The sequence below is a fragment of the Oreochromis niloticus genome, linkage group LG17, assembly GCF_001858045.2.
Source record: "Oreochromis niloticus isolate F11D_XX linkage group LG17, O_niloticus_UMD_NMBU, whole genome shotgun sequence".
Classification (NCBI taxonomy): Eukaryota; Metazoa; Chordata; class Actinopteri; order Cichliformes; family Cichlidae; genus Oreochromis; species Oreochromis niloticus.
Window position 1 is genome coordinate 4,570,460 of NC_031981.2, and position 24,658 is coordinate 4,595,117.

General features: G+C 40.4%; 1 protein-coding gene and 1 long non-coding RNA gene across 2 annotated transcripts in view; one reads left to right on the plus strand and one right to left on the minus strand.

The window, feature by feature from the left end:
- Positions 1-128: 128 nt before the first annotated feature.
- Positions 129-1,435, minus strand: LOC112842617 (uncharacterized). The gene is made up of 3 exons (XR_003214472.1): positions 900-1,435; positions 636-669; positions 129-552 (listed from the first exon to the last, which is right to left on the minus strand). It is a non-coding gene; the product is annotated as an uncharacterized LOC112842617 (long non-coding RNA).
- A 3,085-nt stretch (positions 1,436-4,520) lies between these two features.
- The window catches only part of LOC100706209 (proton myo-inositol cotransporter), an 83,964-nt gene continuing 63,826 nt past the window's right edge, over positions 4,521-24,658 (plus strand). Inside the window, exons 1-3 of the mRNA XM_003445080.5 lie at positions 4,521-5,450; positions 19,837-19,996; positions 21,411-21,619. Of these exons, the coding sequence (XP_003445128.1) occupies positions 4,877-5,450; positions 19,837-19,996; positions 21,411-21,619 (943 nt within the window). The 5' untranslated portion in view covers positions 4,521-4,876. The remainder of the gene's footprint in view (positions 5,451-19,836; positions 19,997-21,410; positions 21,620-24,658) is intronic.

Genomic DNA, 24,658 nt, shown 5'->3' on the forward strand with positions numbered 1-24,658 from the left:
AGTGTTTGCCCCCTTCCTGAGGTCTATATTCTTTGCATGTTTGTCACACTTAAATATTTCAGGTCATCAAACAGAATTAAATAGTAGACAAAAATAATACAAGTAAGCACAAAATGTAGTTTGTTAATGAAGGTGTTTATTACTAAAAGGAGAAAGGCCTGATAACTGACACAGCTGGTCTCAGTCAAGAAATCGCTTAAACAGGACCCGCCTGACAAAGTGGAATACACCAAAAGATCCTCAAAAGCCAGACATCATGCCGCAATCCAAGGAAAATTCAGGAGCAAATGAGAAGCAAAGTGATCAAATAAAGCACTGAATCTTAATGTGGCCGATGTCTGGAAAACCCTGAGGAGAGTGAATGTATGGAAACCAGCTTGGACTTTTCCACCAACATAGTTCAGCGAACGTGGGAAACAACATCTCCAGCTCCATCTCCCTGTTCATTAGCTCCCCTCAGGGTTGTGTCCTGGGCCCACTGCTGTTCACGCTGCTGACACATGACTGCATCACATCACAGATGACACAACAGTGGGACAATAACGACCTGTCCTATAGAGAGGAGGTGAATTAATTGGTGGACTGGTGCAGTGTTATGAATTTGTTCCTGAATGTCGAGAAGACCAAGTCCTCACCATCAGACCTGAACTCTTCAAAACACAGCGCTACCTGTGAGAAAAAACAGTTTAGTTTTTCACATAGGGCCATATAGGTTAGTTTTTTTTTTCACTTTCATGATAAACATATTCATTTAGAAAATACATTTTGTGTTTATTTGTTTATCTTTTTACTCTATGCTATTTGTATTTTTGATCTCACCAGTTAAACTTTTTAATTAAGACTTGGTCAAAGAAGGAAATTTCTCACTTATACTAAATACTAAATAAATAAATAAATACCTAGAGAAAAGATACTTTAAATCAGGACGTGTCTCCATTTTCTGCTGCCACCTGAGGCTTGGCAATGTGACAGCCTAACACGATTTGTCATCTACATTCCTTGCTGCTGAAAGCAAACAGTGCACTGGTTAGTTCAAATGGAAACACAGTGAACAAACAGGAGAAGCAGAGTTGTAAATAATGAAAGGAAGGTGCACAACTCAGAGGGTACTCGTTTGTGCACATCTTAATCTAATATTTTCTCTTTACTAACCGTTAGCAAAACAGATCATTCTGGTATTTAAATAACAAGATCGATGATGTTGAGTACGGTTTGTTTTCATGGTTTCTTCGTCTCCATTCATAAGTCATTATGACACGTTTCAATGTGTAGGAGTCCACAAGGTTTTGTCCATATAGTAGTAACTTGGTTAGCTAATTATAGGCCAATCTCCAACCTTCCTTTCATATCAAAAATTCTTAAAAAGGATTTGTCAACCAGATCATCTGCAGAAGAATGGATTATCTGAAGAGTTTCAGTCATGTTTCAGAGCTCATCACAGTACAGATTTAATGAAGGTTACAAATGATCTTCTTAATGCCTCTGACAGTGGACTCATCTCTGTGCTTGCCCTGTTCGATACTGTTGACCATAATATCCTATTAGAGCAAGTAGAGCATGCTGTAGGTATTACAGGTACTGAACTGCAGTGGTTTGTATCATATCTATCTAATAGACTCCAATTTGTACATGTAAATGGAGAGTCCTCTTCACCCACTAAGGTTAATTATGGAGTTCCACAGGGTTCAGTGCTAGGACCAATTCTATTTACGTTATACATGCTTCCCTTAGGCAGTATCATCAGAAAACATAGCATAAATTTTCACTGCTATGCAGATGACACCCAACTCTATCTGTCCATGAAGCCAGGTAACACACACCAATTAGTTAAACTGCAGTAATGTCTTAAAGACATAAAGACCTGGATGGCCACTCCGCTAACTTTCTGCTTCTTAATTCAGATCAAACTGAGGTTATTGTACTCGGCCCTGAAAATCTTAGAAATATGGTATCTAACCAGATTGTTACTCTGGATGGCATTACCTTGGCCTCCAGTAATGCTGTGAGGAACCTTGGAGTCATTTTTGACCAGGATGTGTCCTTCCATTTGCGCAACATCTCTAAAATTAGAAATATCCTGTCTCAGAGTGACGCTGAAAAACTAGTTCATGCATTTATTACTTCCAGGCTGGACTACTGTAATTCATTATTATCAGGATGTCCTAAAAACTCCCTGAAAAGCCTTCAGCTGATCCAAAATGCTGCAGCAAGAGTCCTGACAGGGACTAGAAAGAGAGAGCAGATTTCTCCTGTATTGGCTTCCCTTCATTGGCTCCCTGTTAAATCCAGAATTGAATTCAAAATCCTGCTCCTCACATACAAGGTCTTAAATAATCAGGCCCCATCTTATCTTAATGACCTTGTAGTACCATATCACCCTATTACAGCACTTTGCTCTCACACTGCAGGCTTACTTGTTGTTCCTAGAATATTTAAATGTAGAATGGAAGGCAGAGCCTTCAGTTTTCAGGCCCCTCTTCTGTGGAACCAGCTTCCAGTTTGGATTCGGAAGACTTTTAAGATTTGGCTTAAAACTTTCCTTTTTGCTAAAGCATATTTAGGGCTGGATCAGGTGGCCATGAACCCTCCCTTAGTTATGCAGCAATAGGTGTATGCTGCTGGGGGATTCCCATGATGCATTGAGTATTTCTTCTTCAGTCACCTTTCTCACTCACCATGTAGACCTCTCTGCATTGAATCATATTTGTTATTAATCTCTGGCTCTCTTCCACAGTATGTCTTTTATCCTGTCTTTCTTCTGTCATCCTAACTGGTCGCAGCAGATGGCCCCGCCCCTCCCTGAGCCTGGTTTTGCCGGAGGTTTCTTCCTGTTAAAAGGGAGTTTTTCCTTCCCACTGTCGCCAAAGTGCTTGCTCATAGGGGGTCATATGATTGTTGTGTGTGTCTCTGTATGTATTATTTTGGGGTCTACCTTATAATATAAAGCCCCTTGAGGCGACCGTTGTTGTGATTTGGTGCTGAATTCAAAATTGGTATTACTTATGGTGCTTCTTTTGAGTTTCAGATTAGTCATGCTAATTATTTTAACTTTCAGAGAAAATGTGCTCATTAAATATCCTTTCACTGGAAGGTGATTGATTAATTTGATATGATGTAGCCTAAGTACTCTATAAAGTGGCATCATCTATGGGATGGCTGTGTTTGGTGAATTTTACTTGAATGGGACTTGTGCATATATACACTCATTAGACCCATTTTGATGCTACTGGAAATCTTTACATGTGTCCATTACAAATTTTAGGCACATCTGAAATAAGCTATTTTATCCTAATTCAGCTTTGAAATTAAATTAGCTTAATTTAGCATTGAAGCTAATTGTGCCTTGAGGCTAAATTAGCTGGGGTCAAAAAGGTAAATTCCCTAAAAGACACATTTCTTGGTTTGTACCATGCAACTATAGTATATGTATGGGAACCCTGTCTCATTATTGCTCTTCTTCTGTAATGGGTTCAATCACGGGTCATTTTCAGGCCATGTTAATTCTTCAGGGACACCTTTGTCCACATATTGATCCCCTGAACTAATGAATGCTTTTACTGCTACGCCATTCTGCACACTGCAGCTATGTTTCATCAATGGTGAAGGACAATTATAGGGTTTGGGTGTATGGAGAAGATAAACCGGTTGGTATGGGGTCACTGATAAAGCTTATTTTGTTTTTAGCTTCAAGCAGACAGAATATGACAAATATATTGCCAAAATAGATTAATTTAGATCAATCAAACAGTTTTAAAACAACAATGAACATTTAAAGTGAATCAAAAATTGTGCAAATGTAAAATGAGTATATTACAGATGTGATCTTAAGGTCTTAATTTAATGGTTAGAAATGCAAGTCCAGTCTTTTTGTCCTTGTTAACTGATGAGACAAAAATAAATTACATGTTCGGTTTTTATGCCTTAGTGGAGACATTCAGTATTCAGCATCAAAAGTGACAACGGGCTCATCTACCTGGAATATTTTAATAGCTACAGAGTTGATTCATTAAATATCAGCTGATCCTAATCACTTTAAAGAGCACTGAAATATACTCTGCTTGCTTTCTGGCGGTGTTAAAGCTAATCAGCAGTACAGATACTATAATCCATAAAAGTGGCTACCAGCTGATGTGTACAACGTCATTGTACGACTGTCTGCGCTTGGAGTTCTTCCACCTGTAATACAAAGATAATGCCAGTAGGGGGGAGCCGTGTTCCAGTTTTGCCAGAGGCAGCCTGTTGTACCAGTGAAACGTGTTGAAAATGAAGCCTGTTTAAAGCAACAACATTCCGTTTTTTATATCTTTTAGTTAACAAACGTTTTTCTTATTTTTATGATTTTATGCTTTAGCCCCACAAAAAAGTGTTTTTTCACGAGGCTTAAGCATCATCATCAAATGGAATTATACAGCAGACATTTCCACATTTTCGATGTGTATTAACGAGCATATTAATCCGCCTGATTTGGCCAGTTAACAACAGCAGACCGCATATTCCCCATAAGAGATGGTGCTGATAACTCTCTTCGCTCCACGCTTCCAAAACAACATTTCTTTGCGTCACGCCGACGCTGGTAGTGACGAAGTGATCCACTACACTCCTCCTATCTCACCTTTTCTACCCTACTCTTCTCCAACTCTCCCATCAGGACCACAGGGATGTCATGCGCGGATAAACAGGGCTGGAGCACAACTTTACTCAGCAGCGGGCTTCTTTTTTTTATTTGGAAGTGTCTTAGGACAGTCAGCGTGACTTTAAGTCTAAGCTGAGTGTAGTGGGGGGGTAGGCCTGTTAGTTGGGTGGGTGTGTGTGTTTGTTTTGTTGTCAGACGCTTCAAATACAACTCAGCAGCCCTGTCCTGTGTTGTAGTTCCCATATGTCGCGAAGGCAGGCCGACCATGACTACAACCTCCGGAGTATGAGCAACCTGATGGGCGAGAGGTGGAAGAAAGTGAACGACGGAGGTGAGCGCAGCCTCATCAAGGCTCCGTCTAACGCCAGCATCAGCAGCCAGGGCGCCTCCGCTGGAGCTTCCGCCGCCGCTGGTGCCCCATCAGCCCCCTCCTCCTCGTCCACCGGAGACCTGGAGAGGGCTGCCCGCAAGCAGTTCCAGCAGGATGTTACACCTGGTTTCGTCTACGTCTTGGCCATCTTCTCCGCCCTGGGGGGCTTCCTTTTCGGCTATGACACCGGGGTGATCTCCGGGGCGATGCTCCTGTTGAAGCGGGAGCTGGACCTGAGCGCCCTGTGGCAGGAGGTGCTCATATCAAGTACTGTGGCCGCAGCCGCCTTCTCCGCCCCGCTGGGCGGCTTTCTCAACGGGGTGTTCGGGCGCAGAGTGTGCATACTGCTCGCCAGCTTCTTCTTCGCCGTCGGGGGGATCGTGCTTAGCAGCGCTCCCGGTAAAGAGGTGCTCCTGGCGGGGAGGCTCATCGTTGGATTGGGGCTCGGTAGGTTGCAGGGGCGTTTTCAGGTTTTTGAAATAAGGGGGCGCAAAAGGGATGGGTGGCAGGGGGGGCGCAGAAATTTCAATAAAAAAATTTTTCTGAATTAAGAAAATTTAAAAAAAAAATGTGGAGGGAATGGAGCTAACAGAATCAATGTAGATACAGATATAAATCAGTTTCATTCTACCAAGTAATAAAACTATAGATGTCGAACATACTTTGTTTTAAGTTCAACTTTGAAAAGTAAAGCACCTGAATAACTGTAAGCCGTTATATTTCTTTTAAGTCTCCTTGTAGTCCGCTAACTAGAGTTCATGTATAGTTTGTGCCTTGTAGTGGAGATTCTCCACGGTGTCACAAAAAAACAAGCAGGCACACGGACATCCACACGGACCCTTAAAGCCATTAAATATTTACCTCGTGATTGCCTCGTGAACAGGGCGTTATTGGTAGCTGGCTGCTTTTCTGCAGGTGGTGCACCTCTGGGTTTTTGTAACCTGGCGTGCCGTGCCGCTGCCATCACAGCTGGGTTGAAAACACGAGTGTTGGGTTTAACAGCCCCTTTTACAGAATTTCTAAAAAAAAAAAGAAAAACTCAGCGGTTTTGATTTCTCCTTCTGCATCATGGCTGATATGGCGGTATTGCCTGAGTAGCGACACCTATGATTAAGGAGAATTTTGCAGCAGCTGCCTGAGCCATAACAGTTAGCATAAGGATTTGACTGTGTGAAGATGATACTACTGGCATTTTACAAAGCCACCAACACAACGGGCATACCAGGGCCTTCACACTCACTGTCTGGTGATCAGTATTCATTTTGACAGCAAGTTTTCTGATTGCATCTCGTCTCTCCACAATATTTACCTTTAAAAGATTTTGTCTTGCATTTAAAAGTATCATCATTCCACTTTATAATATTATCTAATATTGAATATACATATTTATATTAATAAAGCCCTGCTCCTGATAAAACACCCTGAGCACGCTCTTACCCCAGAGTCTTTGTTTAAGAAAAGTTTTTTTTTACCAGTCCACAGCAAGAAACAAAGCCAACATTCACTGTAGCTTTAGACAAATTGCTATTCCAATGAAATTACTTCAGCCTGCCCGGCGCTAATGATAATGTGATTTATTGATTTCTTCTTCAACACTTCCCCTCGCTCGCTCACCATTAGAAAGAACAGAGGTGGCACTCGGCTTAAGTGCCCCTTGAAGTCAAAGATCTTAAAGCTTTTGGTGGTTTTGGTGATGCGTCGCTGCTGTAGCTCCTCCTCCCCCACCACAGGCCTGAGGTTTGCAATTACTCACAGCATCTAATTACGCAGCGTGGCCCTCTGCTTCCTTTATCTGCATGCCACTGGCTGTTAGACAATTTGCAGTCCCCATTATCATCATCATCATTCTCATTATTAGATTTGGTTGGGTATCATTAGGTGATAAAGGGGAAACTCATTCTGAATGATAAATATCACCCCATCAAAGGAAGCCCAGATAAACCTACAAAGCACACAGGAGACACATAGTGCCTCTGATTTTGCCTTTATTATTGAGTTGCACTCGTCTTATTGGCTGCCTCGTTCCTGCGTCCTTCCCTGCAGCCCACCTTTGCACATTGCCTTTCTCCTACTTCCTTCCGTGCATGAATATTTTTGCATTCTGAGCTTTCTCCCCTCTTGAATCATCCATCTCTCTGCGTGGCCTTCCTTCCACTCTGCGTGCCTTTCCATGCAACACTTCTTTTGATCACAATTCAATATGCCTCACATTATTTATAGCAGCTGCTGTTACTCATGAGTCCCATATCTCCGTGAAAGGGCTGTTAAAAGTAGCTTTCAAGGCTCGGTACTTGTCCACCACCTCTTTTGAGACCAGTAAACAGTCCTTTCAGCGATACATGGAGGATTTGCAGACCATTTTTATCATCTTCGGTCAGGGATCTTTACTAAGCTTCACCGGCCTTAAAGAGCTCGGTGTGTACCCCTTTAACAAACTAAAGTCGTTTATTAATTTGCTCCCTTTTCCTGCATTTCTTTTGCTTCCTGTGAGAAGCAACTCGAATTTGGATTCTTTTTGTGTGATTAAAGACCAGTTGTGCTCCAATTTGCATGTGCTTGTTTGTCTGGCACTGGAAATGTGCAGATGATGACAGCTTCTTGGTTAAATTTGCACTACTATAAGTGGGATGATATAAGACAATTTTATAATGAATGAATAGAAGTTTTACTGGTTATGCTGGAAACACTTGTTTTTATTTCAGATTTACATTTCCCATGTTTGTTTTTGCAACACATGAATGTTTAGGCTCGTTTCCAATGAGCTGCTGTGACTGACAAACAGACTACCTAACATAAAGTGTGAATCTGCTGAAACAAGGTGCCACCAGCAGCATTATAGTGCAATAGTAGTGACACAGCGATATAACAAGTGACTCAGCATAAGGGAAATATATATATATATATATATATATATATATACACACATATATATATACACACATATATATATATATATATGTGTATATATATATATACACACATATATATATACACACATATATATATATATATGTGTGTATATATATATACACACATATATATATGTGTATATATATATATATGTGTAAATAAAAGTATAAAATAGCTGCTTAAAATTTTAATCTAACAATAGCTAAAGTAATTTAACTATGCTACTCTGCAGGAGTTGTGCAATATTGTCATGTAATAGAACTGAAAAATATTTTATATCTACGATATTGTAGGTTGGGTCAAGCTTCTTAACCAGTTGCTTAAAACCATGCTTTTCCATCATGCATCAGTAATTTCCATCTACCGTTTGCTCTTCCTGTTACGTGGAGCACAACTGGAGTGCTCCAGCAACACTCGGTGGAGTATTGGTCAGGATAGGCTTTAGCGCAAGCCTACCTAGAGATATCGCTGTCTTATCTGTATACAGTGTCTTTGGCTTTGCTGTCAGATCCTGTCAGATGGATGATTGTCCATTACCTATATGTATTAGGGATGGGATAATGCATTGATATACCAATATACAGTATTGTATCACAATTATCAAGAACTGGTACTAAGTAATAAATAATATTTTCTTTTATTCTCTTTACAGTTATTTTTTGCGTTCAGTGACACATACATAATGGTTTGACACAGGTGATTGTCTTGCAACATATTGTTTCGCAATTATCATGATACCATCAGTATAGAGATGTTAACTTAACATTAGTACGATGCTGTATTGTATTTGATCTCTCGCAGCTGACTGAAACGTTTGTCCTACAGTGGCCACCATTGCGAGAATTATGCGCTTACAATCGGAGAGGTAAGAAAGTAGAATTCAGTTGACTGCAGTCTGCAATCTACTGACATCTAGTGGTGATGTCTTACACACTGTAACTCTAAGCAAATGCTGCTTTCTTATCTTTTATTAAATTTGTGAATTTTTATGTAAATGTCACTTTCCAAAAGTGTTTTTTCTTTTCTTTTTTCCTCTGCATTCATTTAGACTGCTTACAGGGAATTTTACACAAACAAACCTGACACTTGATAGAGAAAGGGTTTCTTTAATGGCAGCAAATAGCTGCCACTTTGTCTGATTAAAATAAATTGAATGTGTACTTCTAACTAGTTAGCATGGTAAATTAGACAGGTGGCTCTGATGATCTAATTACACGGTGGGATACACAGTGTGAAAATGTTGAGAAAACTCTTCAGTCTCAGTCGTTGTGCCCTGTCGAACCTCCATCCACTCATTTTAGGCATGTTTTGAGTTTGTGCTTGACTCCCTGCTTCAAATGTGGAAAAGTTTCTAAATGATTAATTTGATTACCTTGTAGAGGATTTGATTTTAAAGTATTATTAACGCACGGCCATTTTTTACGTTGGATTAAGAACCCCTATTTAAGTACAGTAAATACACTGTTTGACATTTAAAACTACAGGGTGGGACACAAGGTTTGCAATGTTCATATCAGTAGGGCTAAGAGAAAGAAAACTCAAATAACTGATTAGATCATGACGAGAAAAAGTGTTTTATGCAAATATTTTTTCTGTTTTTCTGTTGTAGATGTATAAATGGAACAAAGTTATACATTGTACTACTAGTTTATCAAAACAAGATGCTGGAAATTTTTGAATTTGACTTCTTGTAAAAAAAAATAATATACAGATTAATTAAAAATGAATAAATGACAAATTTTTTATTTTGTTTGCAGCTCTGTGTGGAAATTACAGTTAATATGAGAAGAAAATAGACTAAATGGGTAGCTTATGCCAAATATAGGGTTTTTGGAGGGTTTGTGTCAGGAAGGCCATCTCATTTAGAAATCTGCCAAATCAAAGATGATTGGCGCGACAGAGCAACCCGCTGTGGTGACCAGCTGAAAGTATCTTATTCCACTTAATAAACTGATGATGTAGTCTTGTTGCTCCCTCCATATTGTGTCACTCTGAAGCGCACATAGGCCTGAGAAACACATACTAATGTTAACATGTGTATATGTGTGTGTATGTATATGTATATACCTGTAAGTACATACATGTCTTGGTTTGTTATTCGAGCTACAAAGCCAAATATATGTAGCAAACTGTAAGGAGGATTTATGATTGGGTAGGACATAAACAGAAAGTAAAAATAATAATTAATCGTTACTAACTAGTGGTTAAATAAGCTTATGCTTCTTTCTATTCTGTTTTAAACATATTAGGTTATTTTATTATAATCATTATTTTCCTTCTGTTTTATATTTTATTTGTGTTTTTTATTTTGCAGTAATATATTAACACGTTCAAATTAAAGCCTTATTATTATTCTTATTATTATCAAGATGGTACTGTGATACGATGGTATGCAATAACAGTAGATTGCAAGACAATCATCTGGGTCAAACCTTGATGTGTTTGTCACTGAATACAAAAAAATAACTAAAGAAAAAGAAAAGAAGACATTATTTATATTTTGTGGCCGTTGTTGATAATTGGAGTGATATTTTGCTGTGTATTGCCGTATCAATATATTATCCCATCCCTAATACACATAGGGTAATGGGCAGTCACGCGCTGTAAACACTGAGAGTGAAATACCAGTCTATAAATATACTGTGATATTAACACAAGCAGTCGTAACACTGATGTGAATCTAAAGGAATTTATTGAGTTGGAGTTTTTTTTAGAAACAAAAGTAATAAAAACTGAGGGAAAAGCAATAATTGTTTTCAGAGATTTAAGATAAAGTGAAAAAAACAGCAAAAAAAAGCATGAAATAAAGAGACTGCTAAAGTGTCAGCTGCACACTATCATTAACTGAACAAGCTCTGATTGCTCTTATGAGGGAGAGAACTAATCACACGGGTCATTTCAGCTGTTACATCATAAGTATCCCCTCCCTTTTGCGCTGTTACATTTTTACCATACAGAGATCTTCATTAACCAAGCATCCGTGAGCCAGGCCCTCAAAGATAATGAGGCAAACAGAAGGTGGAGATGCTAATGAAGCAACCTGTTTTGCATGCAATTTTTCTGGCCCGATCCCATCACCTGCACATTAACACGAATGTCAGTTCTCCGAAAAGCCAATTGTTGAGCGTTTTTGAACAGGACTCACCAGAAAGGTCATCAGAGCTGTTTGTCAAACCAGGAAAGGCCATACACCGCCATGCCATGCCTTCTTGTATTTCTGCACATAAGCCTGGTTATTGTTGAGCTGACCTTTGCCTAAGCACATCGACTGTTGTGCGATATGAGCTGGTGCTTGCGCAAGCAGACAGACAATATTGAGCCAGACTTGCGGGATTAATTCTAATTTATTATTTGATTTTGTATTTTCAAATTCAGTCAAACAATTATCCACAACCAAACCATAATTTCCTATACATACACACACACACATATCTATCTATCTGTCTATCTGGATAGATAGATAGATAGATAGATAGATAGATAGATAGATAGATAGATAGATATGACAGCAACATCAGAGAGAAGGAACACAAGAAGCTGGAGAAATACCAAGGGCTCAGAGAAGAGCTCGAGAAGATGTGGAGGGTGAAGGTAACGGTGGCCCAAGTGGTAATCGGAGCACTAGGTGCAGTGACTCCCAAGCTAGGCGAGTGGCTCCAGCAGATCCCGGGAACAACATCGGAGATCTCTGTCCAGAAGAGAGCAGTCCTAGGAACAGCTAAGATACTGCGCAGAACCCTCAAGCTCCCAGGCCTCTGGTAGAGGACCCGAGCTTGAAGGATTGACTGCCCACAGGGGCGAGCGGGGAATTATACAGTATATATATATATACATAAGACTCAGCAGTGCAAAGAAACCACTGCGTACCCTAGCACTAACCCTGACATTGACCAGGCAGTCAATATTTCTGCTTTTATTAAATTGTTTTCCTAAGTTGGTAGTCAGGGAACCAAAAAAAAAATCATAATTCACAATCAAAACATCAAAACTGTTTTGCATTAAAAAAAAAAAAAAAGCCTAGAGGAAGTCTAGAGCTGTTACATGCAGCTCTTTTGCCGTCACCAAAATTTGGTGAATATGAAAATTATCCTCTTAATTTGCCTGAAATTCAATTGGCTGTTGTGGATATAGACACATAGTTGGCTTATCCCCCTAGCTATGCATTACAAATCCAAAAAAGAAAAGTAAAGGAGAAAAACAGAATTTAACTGTGTGTGGACAAAACAGTTTGGTTTCATCACCAACAATGCTGATTTACCGGTGTGCTTCATCTGCAGATGGACTTCAGATTTTCACATTTTTGTTTAAGCTATTAAACTTAAATTTACTCCTTTTCTAAAACAGTTGGGACACAGCAGAATGCAATGATTTGCAAATCTCATAAGCCTATATTTAATTACAATAAAATACTAAGAAATAATATTTAAACTGTGAAAAAGTGCCAGGTGAAGAAATAAGAAGTTCATTTTGAATTTGATGGCAACAATACTTCTCAAAAGTACTATTTAAAATCCCCTCTTCTTTCAACAACAGCCTGTAAACATCTGGGAACTGAAGAGACAAGTTGCTGGACCTTTGGGAGATAAATGTTGTCCCATTCTAGCTGAACAACATTCCTCTGTTTTCTTTTTCAATTTTCATTTCATGATGTGCCAAATGTTTTCAATTTGTGAAAGGTCTGAATTCTGGCAGGCTCTTCTCCTGTCAAGCTGTGATCTTGTACCAGATGCAGTATACTGTTTAGCATTGTGTACAGAAAGCCTTCCATGGAAAACGTGGGCAAGAGTTTCCTTTGTTGCTTTAAAAACTGTATAAATCTTCCAGCATTGATGGTGCCTTTCCAGATGTGCAGGGTTCCACTTCCATAGGCAGTAAAGCACCATCACACCATCAGAGATCCCAGCTTTTAAACTGAGTGTTCGTAACAAGCCAGCTGGCCTTTCTTCTCCTGTGTATGATTTGCTTTGTTCCTTGTTCTGCACAGAGATTTCTTCAAAGTCTCTGAATTATTTGATGATACTTACGGTTAGGGTTAGGTTTTCACAGAGGCTCAGCGGGTTAAATATGTCGGCACTACAAGACTCAAATATGCTTTGCAGCTCCATATAGACTTCTTGTTCTTAAAAATGTCTCTTTTTAGTAAAGGTTGGATGACGGTATGGTTGGATTATGGCTAAAACCTCAGAGAGCAAATCGTGAATGCTGCGTCCTCCAAGCTCCAACTGAGGGGGCAATTGCTTTTATCAGTTTTATCAGTAAAACTCAGTTAAAGTTGTGCCCTCTTCAATATAAGTGGAATTTACAAACGATAAAGTTTGCCCACTTTTGACAGTGGCAAAGAGATGCAAAGAGGAAGTATCCAACTGAGTACACATGTTTAACATGAGGTCCTAAAAGTTTGTGATATATTGGGGGAATTATTCAGCTCTATCCTCAATTCACCCTACATCAGAGGTCTCCAACTCCAGTCCTCGAGAGCTACTGTCCTGCAGCTTTTAGATGCATCCCTACTCCAATACAGCTGAATCAAATGGTTGAATTACCTCTTCAGCATGCCATCAGGTTTGACAAAGGCCTGCTAACAAGCCATTCATTTTATTCAGGTGTGTTGGAACAAGGATCCATCTAAAAGCTGCAGTAAAGTAGCTCTTGAGGTCTGGAGTTGGAGACCTCTGCCCTACAGTGAAGCAACCAACAGCTTTAGGCATCGGTGAGCGAACAATGCTTCCAAAACACAGTGACGGTACAGCTAACAACGCTCATGTTAACATGCTAGAAGACATCCCCACGATCACGAAGGAAGCGATCCAAGTTTTCCCCCTTTTCTTTTTACATTTTCAAGGACAAGCTAGGTCATTAAAAATTTAATCTGCAAAAAACTTTCCATTTTCAAAACTTTTCCATTTCTCAGATTTAACCAGTCACCGGAGAGCTTGCCCCAAGTCAATGCATTTTCATTTGTTCAACAAAGAGCCATAAAAATGTTTCTTTTCAGCCTTAAGCCTCTGATGCGTGCTGGCTTAGTTAGTCATAATCCAATGCCTCACACACAGACAAAAAAACATGCACAAATAAAAGGACGCACAGGCGGCCTCATAGTGACTGTATAATTATGTTTTCTGGCTAAATTATCCAGCAGTTGCAAACGTTGAATTGTCTTGTTCTTTGAAAGAGGAGATAGGCCCGCTTAAAAATAGTGCTGTTAATTACACTGAGATAACATTTAATTACAACCTGCAGGCTTGCTAATTAATTGGTTGGTTCATATAATTAAGTCGCAATTCTCTTCCTAACCAGGCGAAACCTAAATGTAGACTTAATGAGAAGTTTGTTTATGCGCACGTTATTGTTTTAATGTGCAAATTACATCACTTAAATGTCAAGTTTTTAAAAGATGAGTTGGGTTCGGCTTGACATTTGCGCATTTTGACTTTCTAGAGCATGAAATTTAGCAGTGGCTAATTTCTGAATTAAGCCTTCCAGAACAAGTCTTATTATTCCATAACATGCTTTTAGACAAACCACTCAGAAATTGTTACTTTTTTTTACTGAATTCAATTAAGAAAGGTTACAGCTTTCCCTGCTTTTACCACTCAATTCAATCACGATTCACAATTACAGACATTTAACAGTATGTAACAGATTTTTCCCTTCCCCTTACTTTGCATTTTTAAGGATCCTCTGTTAGAGTCCTTCAGAATCGGCTTCCATCATGAGAACAACATCATAACAACAACACATCCAGAAAATGTCTGTCAAGATTATAGTCGTGGAGATTCTGAAGAAGTATCTCCCTCGTTCTTCTGATCAAGTCTCAGTCCTAGCCTTTATACTGTGTGCCTAGAGCGCGCCTTTAGAAGACCAGACAGATCCTTTGTTAAGTGTGCTGCGTTGAGGCTGAGCCTGACCAGACAGCAACTTCAGACTGTGTTTGTGTGTTTGCGTGTGTGAGTGTTGCGAGCTGTCCTCAGTGCTGAGAGCTCATTAATGAGAAACAGTGCAAGTGTGTTGGTAAAGGGACTCACACTAAAGTAAAGAAATGTACTCATAACACAAGTTAATTTGTTTGTTTTTTTAGTTTTATTACTATTGAGAATATAAAAGGAATATGAATACTTGACATTACTCATATCCTGTCACTTCTTTTTTTTAAGTTTGTGTGCTCTAAAACAGTGATACTGATGCGGGGAGAGGCTGACACACAACAACCTGTGTTAGTTTTTAAAGACAAATATTGTATATTCATATACCTGGAATGGGCTGGTGTAGAAAATGGACTCTTCAGACATCTTGGAAGCAAGACTCTGTACATAATATGGATAAAACTACTGGATCACCTACACATTAAACCTATGGAAGCTGCTCAGACATGGAAATCCATGCCGTGAAGCTCCCAGTGCACAGTTCTCGTGCTGATGTTAATGCCAGAGGAATCATTGTTGCAACAATGCCATCCTAATCATAACAATAATAATAATAATAAAAACAATAATAAATTCTTTCACAGATGTTTGTAAAGGCAGATTGAATGACTGGGTGCTTGATGTTTTACACCTGAATTCATAGATTAACAGGTGTGGCTCAGTAATTTTGTCTATTCTATATTTTGACCTATATGTTATTAAGAATAATAAAAATATTGTTTATTCTTTTAATTTTAAATTGATATCAGTTCAACTCAGGCAGGAGCACAGACTGAAAAAAGTGCCATCAACAAAGCATCTGGTTGAACATCTCACAACAAGTTAACTGAGAGCAGGTCAGTAACATGATGTGGAGCGTCCCGGAACGTCGTCCTAGAAGTGTCTGTAGGGTGAGAAAACTCTGTGAAAGACTGATGGGACAAACAGTTCAACAGTTTGAGAATGTTTATCAATGTCAAAATGCAGAGGTATATAAAATAATTTAAAGTTTCAGGAAATTCAGAGAAATGCCTGCAAGCACGGTGTGCAACAGATAACCTAACATTAGAGGGAAATCATTTACAGGTGGATGCAATAACTATCATACACGTTTGACAATGTGGAAGTCAACCATAGAAGTTCCATCCATTTGCTTCCGCTTATCCTTTTCAGGGTCGCGGGGGGTGCTGGAGCCTATCCCAGCCATCTTTGGCAAGAGGCAGCGTACACCCTGGATAGGTCGCCAGTCTGTCGCAGGGCTAACACATATACACAGACAAGCATTCACACCTATGGGCAATTTAGAGTTTCCAATTAACCTATCCCTACTAACTGCATGTCTTTAGACTGTGGGGGTAAGCCAAAGTACCCGGGGAGAACCCACGCAAACACATGGAGAACATGCAAACTCCACACAGAAAGACCCCGCCCTGATGGTAGAACTGAACTCAGGACCTTCTTGCTGGGAGGCAACAGTGCTAACCGCCGTGCCACCCAACCTTAGAAGTCTTTATTACTTAATAGTACAAGTAATGTTATTTGTTTTAGTCAATTACACTCCACACTGGTTATCCAGTTCTCAAGTACAGCTCCAAAAACCTTATTGTTTGTGTTGACTGAGATTTTGTAACAGATTATCTGCTGTTCAGAAGGTCATTGGTTTGTTCCCCAGCTCCAGCAACCCTATGCTGAAGTGTCCTTGGTCAAGGTACTCAAACCCAGTTACCCTCTAATGGATCAACGCATTCAAAAGTGTCTGTGGATGCAGCTTGCAGTGTAAAAAGTGCTCTGAGTGATAGATGAGATTAAAAAATGTGTTAAAAAATAAAATCCGTTTAACTCCATGGTCTCAGGATCACCCCTGAAAACAGATTTAAGTTCGGTTAATTACAAACCCAAGTTGAGACTCTTTCATGTAAATAAAATAAATGCATCCAGTGTAAATATTTGGCTCGTCATGTAAGGAAAAATATGGCAAAGGAGGCCCTAAACTATTGGTGTGAAATTCAACGTAATTAAAAAAGAAGAAGATATGACTGTTTTTATATTTACACTAGTATATTAAACAATTTCCAAATCATCTTTCTGTGCATTAATGAAAGAAAGGCATGCTGTACACCAATAAGCAGAAAAAGTCACTGCGATGTTGGACTCCAGAGACTGAAAGTCAAAAATATTTAATCACAGATGATTGATAAACTGAAGCGAATCAGTACACTATTTAACCTTTTTCCTGGCCTGTATGCTCAAATGGGCTCTAACATATTTTCCCCGTCACCACCTGCAGCAGCATGTGAAATGGAAATGATTCATTGCTCACTAAATGTAACAACATCAGCTGTCGTATCTTGCCGGCAGGCATATGGCGGGCTATAGCAGCAGGCGGGACTTGGACAGAGATATGGTAGTGATGCATAAGGCTAAAACAGGTAGAATGATGGGAGGTGTGCACGAGGCTAGCACACACACAAGAAGAGGAACTAAAGCAGACAAACCGCTTTGGTCATTTGTGACTTTGTTTCTTTTTGGGTTCAGATGACTTTAAAACTACAATTCCCAGGAGCCTCTGCAGTAGTTGCTGTATGTGAGATGGCTCAATGCCACTGTTTTAAGTTGCTGGATGTTCCATCAGTTTTATTAAAAGCCTCCTAGCAGCACAGTTCAAATACATGGAGAGAGTAATAGTCATTAGACAGGCTCAGTTCTATGTCTTTAGCACTGATGGGATTTACATGTCTATTGTAGTGTGGAAAGGTTTCAGCTATTAGTTAGTGAGCCAACGATAAATAAAGACTTTTACTTCCAAGACCTGCTAAAGCCTAGATGAACTCTCCCTGCTGAACAGCTCTGTTAGAATGATAGAGGTTTTTTTGTCACATTTTTTCTTTGTTTTTCTAATTTAATGTCCAGAAGAGAGGATAACACAAAGGCTTTGGCTAAAGGTGCAGCAGAGCGTGATGCTAATGCTCCCGAAGATCAGACAGGGACCGTAACAGCTGAATGCTAAAGCTATAGGGAACGGCAGTACACACATCTATGCTTTTTTCCCCCAGATATTTACGGTTATGTTTAAGTTCCACAAGGCAAAGTTTCAGGATCCTAGCTTTAGTGTAACCCGGGGACACGATTGGGTTGTCTTGCGTTCATCTTTTGGCAGGACCTCTCCAAGGCTTATAAATGCATTTCTATTAAATTGGGCTGAGCAGACAGGCTTCATTGCCAAAGAGCACTTGATTAGATTTCGGGGGGTGTTCTGGATCTCGGATTTCTGCCATCAGATGATAATCCTTTTTTTAGCCATAACAAAGATAAAGACTTGACTCTAAATCCTTAGGGTGTGTTTGCAGTTCGAGGTTGTGTGAGAGCAGAGCGGAGTGTTTCCAGGTGTGTTTTGGCGTGCCCATCCTCCAATCACACACACGGATTTCCAATCAGACATTAAACCACAGTTTCTCTTACAGTTCACCTTTTATTAGTTTGTAATTTGGGGTTTTGTGATCTTTTATGAAACGCCTCAAGATGCTGATTTTAATTCCCACACCTGTACTCTCTGGGTATGTTTGAGCAAAAGCAGTGAACAAATTAATTTAAAAAAGGGGGGAGAAAAAAAAACATAGTAAATTTCCTCCTATCTTGCTTATTGATTTGTCTTCCCAGAGCTGCCACAGTGTGGTGCCCACTTGGAGACAGCGTGGCTCGTTTCCCAGCAAGTGGTTTCCATAGCGACGGGTAGCCACGTAGTCATGGCGGCCGTTCAGGCCAGGGCGGTGGCTGTAGGGAGGCGAGGGGTGGAGTGGGGTGGGGTGTGTAGATGGCAGACTATTAATAGAGATTATAGGGAGCCAGCTGCAGAAAGCCTCAGCCTCATGGCACCTCGTCAGACATCCAGTCACACACGTTTTGGTCTGTGTTTTTGAGAGTGCAGAAGTGTGCATTGCCCTGTATGTGTTTGTGTGTGGACAGCCTGTGTACCGTGTGTGAGTAGCACAGAGCCCATTACTGGAAGACACTGCAGGATGCTTGTTTCTTTCTCTTGGATTTACGTCAACATCTTCGTGACATCACTGTTGCTGCCGTTGATCAGCAAATAAGGTCAAACTTACTGAAGAAGACCAAGCATAACTTTTTGTAGGCGTTGCAAACATGGCCCAAATAACTTCAATAAGTGTGTACATTTGTTTTTGTAAAAGTCACTTACTGTAATAAAAAAATGCTATTTTGCAGTTTAAATTATTTTCAAATTGTCCTAACAAGCCAAAGCGATAACATGTCAGATTAGTGTCACGATGATTAGTCTAGGGCCACTGCAGATTCCACAAAATTAAATTAAAATCTGTAATGTACGCTTTATTTCTGCAATTACCATGTTCGAGTGTGCATGTCTGTGGGAATGAAATGGCTGAAATGTATCACAGAAATAAAGTGATTGTGAAATGGTATGTTTGCTAACTTTAAATATGGTTAAAGCAGCGTAAATATTGTTTTTCCTGATACTTGAGTGCCACTTTTGTGTCATCAGTTGGATTGAACAAAGTCTAAATGAACATAATCAACTTCCTGGGATTTCCTTACCCCGATGACTGAGCATGACCAACTCACAGAAAATTCCTTGGGTTTGAATCCTGCTTAGGATCTTTAAGTTTGCATGTTCTCCCTGGGTCTGCATGAGTGCTCACTGGCCACTAGGGCTTCGTCCCAGAGTCCAAAAACACAGGGTTAGGTTAATTGGTGATTCTAAATTGCCCATAGTTATAAATGTGAGTGTAAATGGGCTGTCTGACTTTTAGCATGGAGGCAAACTAATGGCTTGTGCAGGATGTAACATGCCCCTCACCTTTAAAATGTGGAATATGCTTCAGTCCCCCCTCGACCATGAATTGGAATGCAGAAGAAAATGGATGGATAAAATGTGTTATACATTTTGCTATATAAACTTGTAAGTCAACATTTGGAAATTCTACTTCAGCCAATAGTTCCTACCCCTAATCGTCTCCTTTCCCTCTCTGTCCTCTACTGTATAGGTATTGCCTCTATGACGGTGCCCGTGTACATCGCTGAGGCCTCTCCACCCCACCTAAGGGGTCAGCTAGTCACCGTTAACACCCTCTTCATCACGGGGGGGCAGTTCACAGCCAGCCTCATCGACGGAGCCTTCAGCTATCTGCGCCACGACGGTTGGAGGTCAGACACACACTCATAAACTTTTCACATACACCTTTCACCCCCATTGGTTATCGAACCATCATTTGAAACACATTCACAAGTTGTCAGCCAATAGTAACGCTCCTTCCTGAAACTCAGTCTAAGGTCAGTTTTCCCATTTTCCCCTACTTTTCCAACCATTCTAGTGGGCATTTAAAAAAATACAGGGTTAAGGGATTCACTCTTCAGTCCCCAAAGCTACATCCAAGCTCCATCTTTAAGTGCACGCAAAATGTGTGATAGCACCTTCCACACTGCAGTTTGTATCTCAACAGAAAAAAGAATACAGCAGCAGTGCTTTTACACTTCTCACAGGATGTAAACAGCACCGCCTTCTTTAATGATAGTCATATAATCAGATGTGATAGCATCGTCTCTTTTTTGGCTTCTTAGCGTATGAAATGCCAGAAAATCTTGTCATTCCGGCTCAAACCCTCATTCAAAATGTCAACACAAGCACGGGTCAGTCTGTAGCATTTACTGGGAGCAGCTGTGCTGCATATCGGAGTGATACTCTTGTTTTCTCTTTCTTCTGTTCGCGTCCTTTCCTCGTGTCACGCTGAATGCAGCTTGGCGGTCTTCGGAGTCTTTGAACGGCGAGCTGCGAGATACTGTCAATAAGAATTGGCCGTTTTGAAAGGATTTGCCTCGGCTGCAGTTCTGATAGACACGAAAGAGATTGTTCGGCGAGCCTTAGATTGGTTTGATTCATAATGATAATGGAAAACCTATTGAGTTAAGATTACAGATGTTCTCAGATTGACGTCGTTGCCTTCGCAGAAGAAGAAAAGCCTTGTACTTCTGGCTGTTTACTGCAGTCTCTAGCAATTTATCATTATTACAGCCTCTTTCCCTGTGTACTTTTCTTATATCCTCCTATTCTTTGCCTTACTGGCACATAACATGTTATGCTTGCAGAGTAATCCTGCAGTTTTTTACACTTTAGTGCAGCATAGTGTGGCTTTGTTTGGGTAAACTAATTATGCAGTGATATTAGATAGTGACGCTTTATTGTTTTGATTTTCTTTCTCAAGCAAGGCTTCTAGCAAGTGGAACTTTATCTCTAATGTGCAGCGATGAATCTAAATGCTTAATCTACATGTTAAGGTTATTTTAAGCAGAGGAATCTGAAAAAAGGCCTTGACATTTTCCCCCACTGTTTAATTTTAATGAAGTAAACCACGTGTTGCTTGCTGAACTTGTCAGCATAAAGTGAATGCAGGGGAGTGTTGCTGAAACCTGATTGTTCTTGCAGTTGAATTTTGCACAACAAACCTTTTCAACCTTTTTAAACCCTTCATTACCCAAAAGCCAACAAACAAACAAAAATAAAGACATTATTTCTGTGATTATAATTAGTCTCACTCCATGTGATCCTTCTCTCCTCTCGCAGGTACATGTTGGGTCTGTCTGTGCTCCCCGCTGTGCTCCAGTTCATGGGATTCCTCTTCCTGCCAGAGAGCCCTCGCTGGTTAATTCAGCGTGGGCTGACCCAGAAGGCCCGCCGCGTGCTCAGTCAGATCCGAGGCAACCAGAACATAGACGAGGAGTACGACAGCATCAAAAACAGCATCGAGGAAGAGGAGAAGGACAGCGGAGGAGGTGAGGGGAATGAGTCTTTTTTCCTGATCCCTGTGTTTCTGCAAAAAAATACAACAGCCTGCATGAGCAGCATAATGTTTTTGTCCTCCTTTTGTTGATTAACAGATCAACAAAGTAACATGTTCGGAGTGTAACAATGCTCCAGATCCAGTGTGGGTTCGTACCAGGGGAGGAGAAGAAAAAAAATCATGGAAAAAGTGTATTTTTACCAAAGGTGTGATTGGATCACCAAAAATAAGCCGCAGTTAAACGTTAGCTTGCTTAACCACCTTGCCTTAACTCGCATAAGCAACATGTGGTTAATTGCAGCGGTTAAAAACTGCACACACGCAGTTTATATCAACACAAAACCTGCCCTTCATAAAATGATTAAGCACATGCTGTTGTGCATTTCACCACAAAGCCTGACTCACATATGAACAGTTTCAGTGTAGTCACTGATTTCCATGAAGTGTACGCTCCTTTCAAAGAGCACCTCAAAGCTGTATTAACACCTCACATCTGACAGAGTCACAGCCCAGAGCCTTGAAGGCAGCGTCTTCCTTTCCAATCATTCTAATGTGATCTCAGTGAGGCTGACGGGACTGTTTATGCTCTCCTCCTGCTGCGTGATGAAGTCCTTTTCTGCTGAAAGAACAATAGTTGCCCCGTTGCGTGCCCTTGACTCCTACGGTGCTGGTGGTGACCTGCCAGTCAAACAGCGCGAGCTGTAACGTGGCATTATACGTCTGATGATTCTGTTTACACAATTTGAGTTACTGAAGGGGGGAGTTCTTATCTTTTGTCTGTCCTCGCGTAAGGGGGTTTGGTGTTCAAGATCATTTTCATCACTTCCTTTACGAAATTAAATGAATGCTCCGTTTTTGACAGTATTTGCAGCGGCTTTGTGCTAAATAAAAAGAACTGGGCGTAGGTTGAGTCTCTTTTGTTTCAACAGTGCTCTGAAAATGTCACAGATTACTTTTTTTTAAATTTTGACATCCTGTGCTTTACACTGAGATTATTCAACAGTGCAAATAGAGATCTCAGGTAGAAAGGGAGCTGAAGGGAGACAAGGAAAAGGCAGAGAAAATGCTTCCTTCTTCACGGTCAATTATTGTGTGAGCTGACCTTTGCTCGACCACATCATAAAAGGCTCTGCCGGTGTGAGCCGACAATATTGGACTAGGTTGGCAGAATGGGGCCGACTGAGCTTCATTAGCTAATATTTTGGCAATCAATACATTTGCTGTGTTCAATGTCTGTGTGTAATGGACACTCACTGCCCGAGCCTGCAAATCTTTACCCAAAATCTCTTTTTAAATCTTGCTCAAACCGGGCTATAGGTACACAGTCTCTTAATGCATGCATGCACACGCACAAATACAACAGTGTTTATTCACTTTTATCTCACTGTTTATCTGCACTCTGCTCTTTCTTTCATTTTTTTTGGTCCGTGTGTGTGTGTGTGTGTGTGTGTGTGTGTGTGTCTGTGTGAGAGAGACACAAATGCACAGAAAAAACGGGGAAACTCTTCTTGTTTCCCCACAGCAAGAGTAGTCAGTTTCAGTGGCATGCACAAAAGAAGAGACTGCTAGTTATGTGGTAAGCCCAGACCAACAAGTATGCGTGAAATTTGATTTGTAGGAACTGCAAAAAAAATGCTGGCCATACAAAATCTCAATTTGGACAAATCTCTACTTTGAATCCAGGGACTGAATCGGCTTCCAGTGGGAAGAAAGAATACCACTGCTATTACTTGGCAATAAGCTTTACAGTTGATCTTAATGACCAGATGTAGGACAAACAAAGATGGTTGCCGATGGTTTTAGCCAAGCTTCAGAGCTTTTAAAAAACATAAAGACAGCAGCCAGAAGCAGAGCACGGGGTGAAGAGGTGGTTTTAAGGGCTTTTTGTAAAAGTCTTTGAGATGCAGATGGCACAGAGAGAGAGCCAAGGGTCAACTGAAGGCAGCTTCCCCAGACAGACTGCTACCAAAGCAGGTTGGCAGTGCGGTAAAGGAACAAAGAATGACAGTGGCAAATTTGTGTGGCTGGTGAATAAGACTGGGAATGCACTGGGTGTTTGTGTCTCTGTGCACAGTTTTATTGCATCTTTTTGCACAGCTTCAAGTCTTTTGTTTTCAAAATTCACCAGATGCTCTGTGCTGTTCCTCTGTCTGACTTCCTGCCCTCCTCATCTGCTCCATGCAGTATGAGGCAAATTTTATTCAAAAATAGAATGGACATGTACTTTTTGCAACACAACTTTTCTGAAATGTGCTGCAGGGCATCTGGTGGAATCACAAGCACAGACTTGAGTTACTACGGCCGAAGCCACTACCCTTGGTTGGATTTAGGGAGGAGATAAAGCCGGCAGGCTAACAGTTAAAGGGCACTGTTACACACTGGTACACTTTGGAGACCCACGCGTAGATTGGGAAATGATTAGCAAGGATTTCGTAAAATAAAGATACACTATGGACAAAAGTACTGGGCCACCTACACATTACACCTACATGACCGGCTCAGCCAGGTTTATTGTCATACACAGTAAAGAAACATGTTTCCTTGAACAATGAAATTCTTCCTTCTGAAAAAATATAAAACTGATAAGAAAAATAAACCATAATTTAAAAACTATAGAAAACAGTTCTAAAGAAACATACACACAATACAATTAAAATTAAAAAAAATCTGAGCTGCAATAAGTTACGATTACTGTGCACTTCAGAATCAGCTGTATGTGCAGCAGGCAGGACTCTGCGATAGTAGATACTCTGCAGAGAGGGCAGTGGAGTCCTAATGATCTCTTTATCAGTCTTCACCACACTCTGCAGGCATTTGCAGTCCAAAGCATTGGCGTTGCCATGCCACACTGTGATGTAGCTGGTCAAGAAGCTCTCAGCTGTAGAAGCTGAAGAATGCCAAATTTCCACAGCTCCTGAGAAAATACAGTTACAGTTGAGCCCTCTTAACCAGCTGTGTGCTGTTAAATGTCCAGGTGAGGTCCTCACTGATGTGGACGCCCATGTATTTAAAGCTGCTCACCCTCTGCACT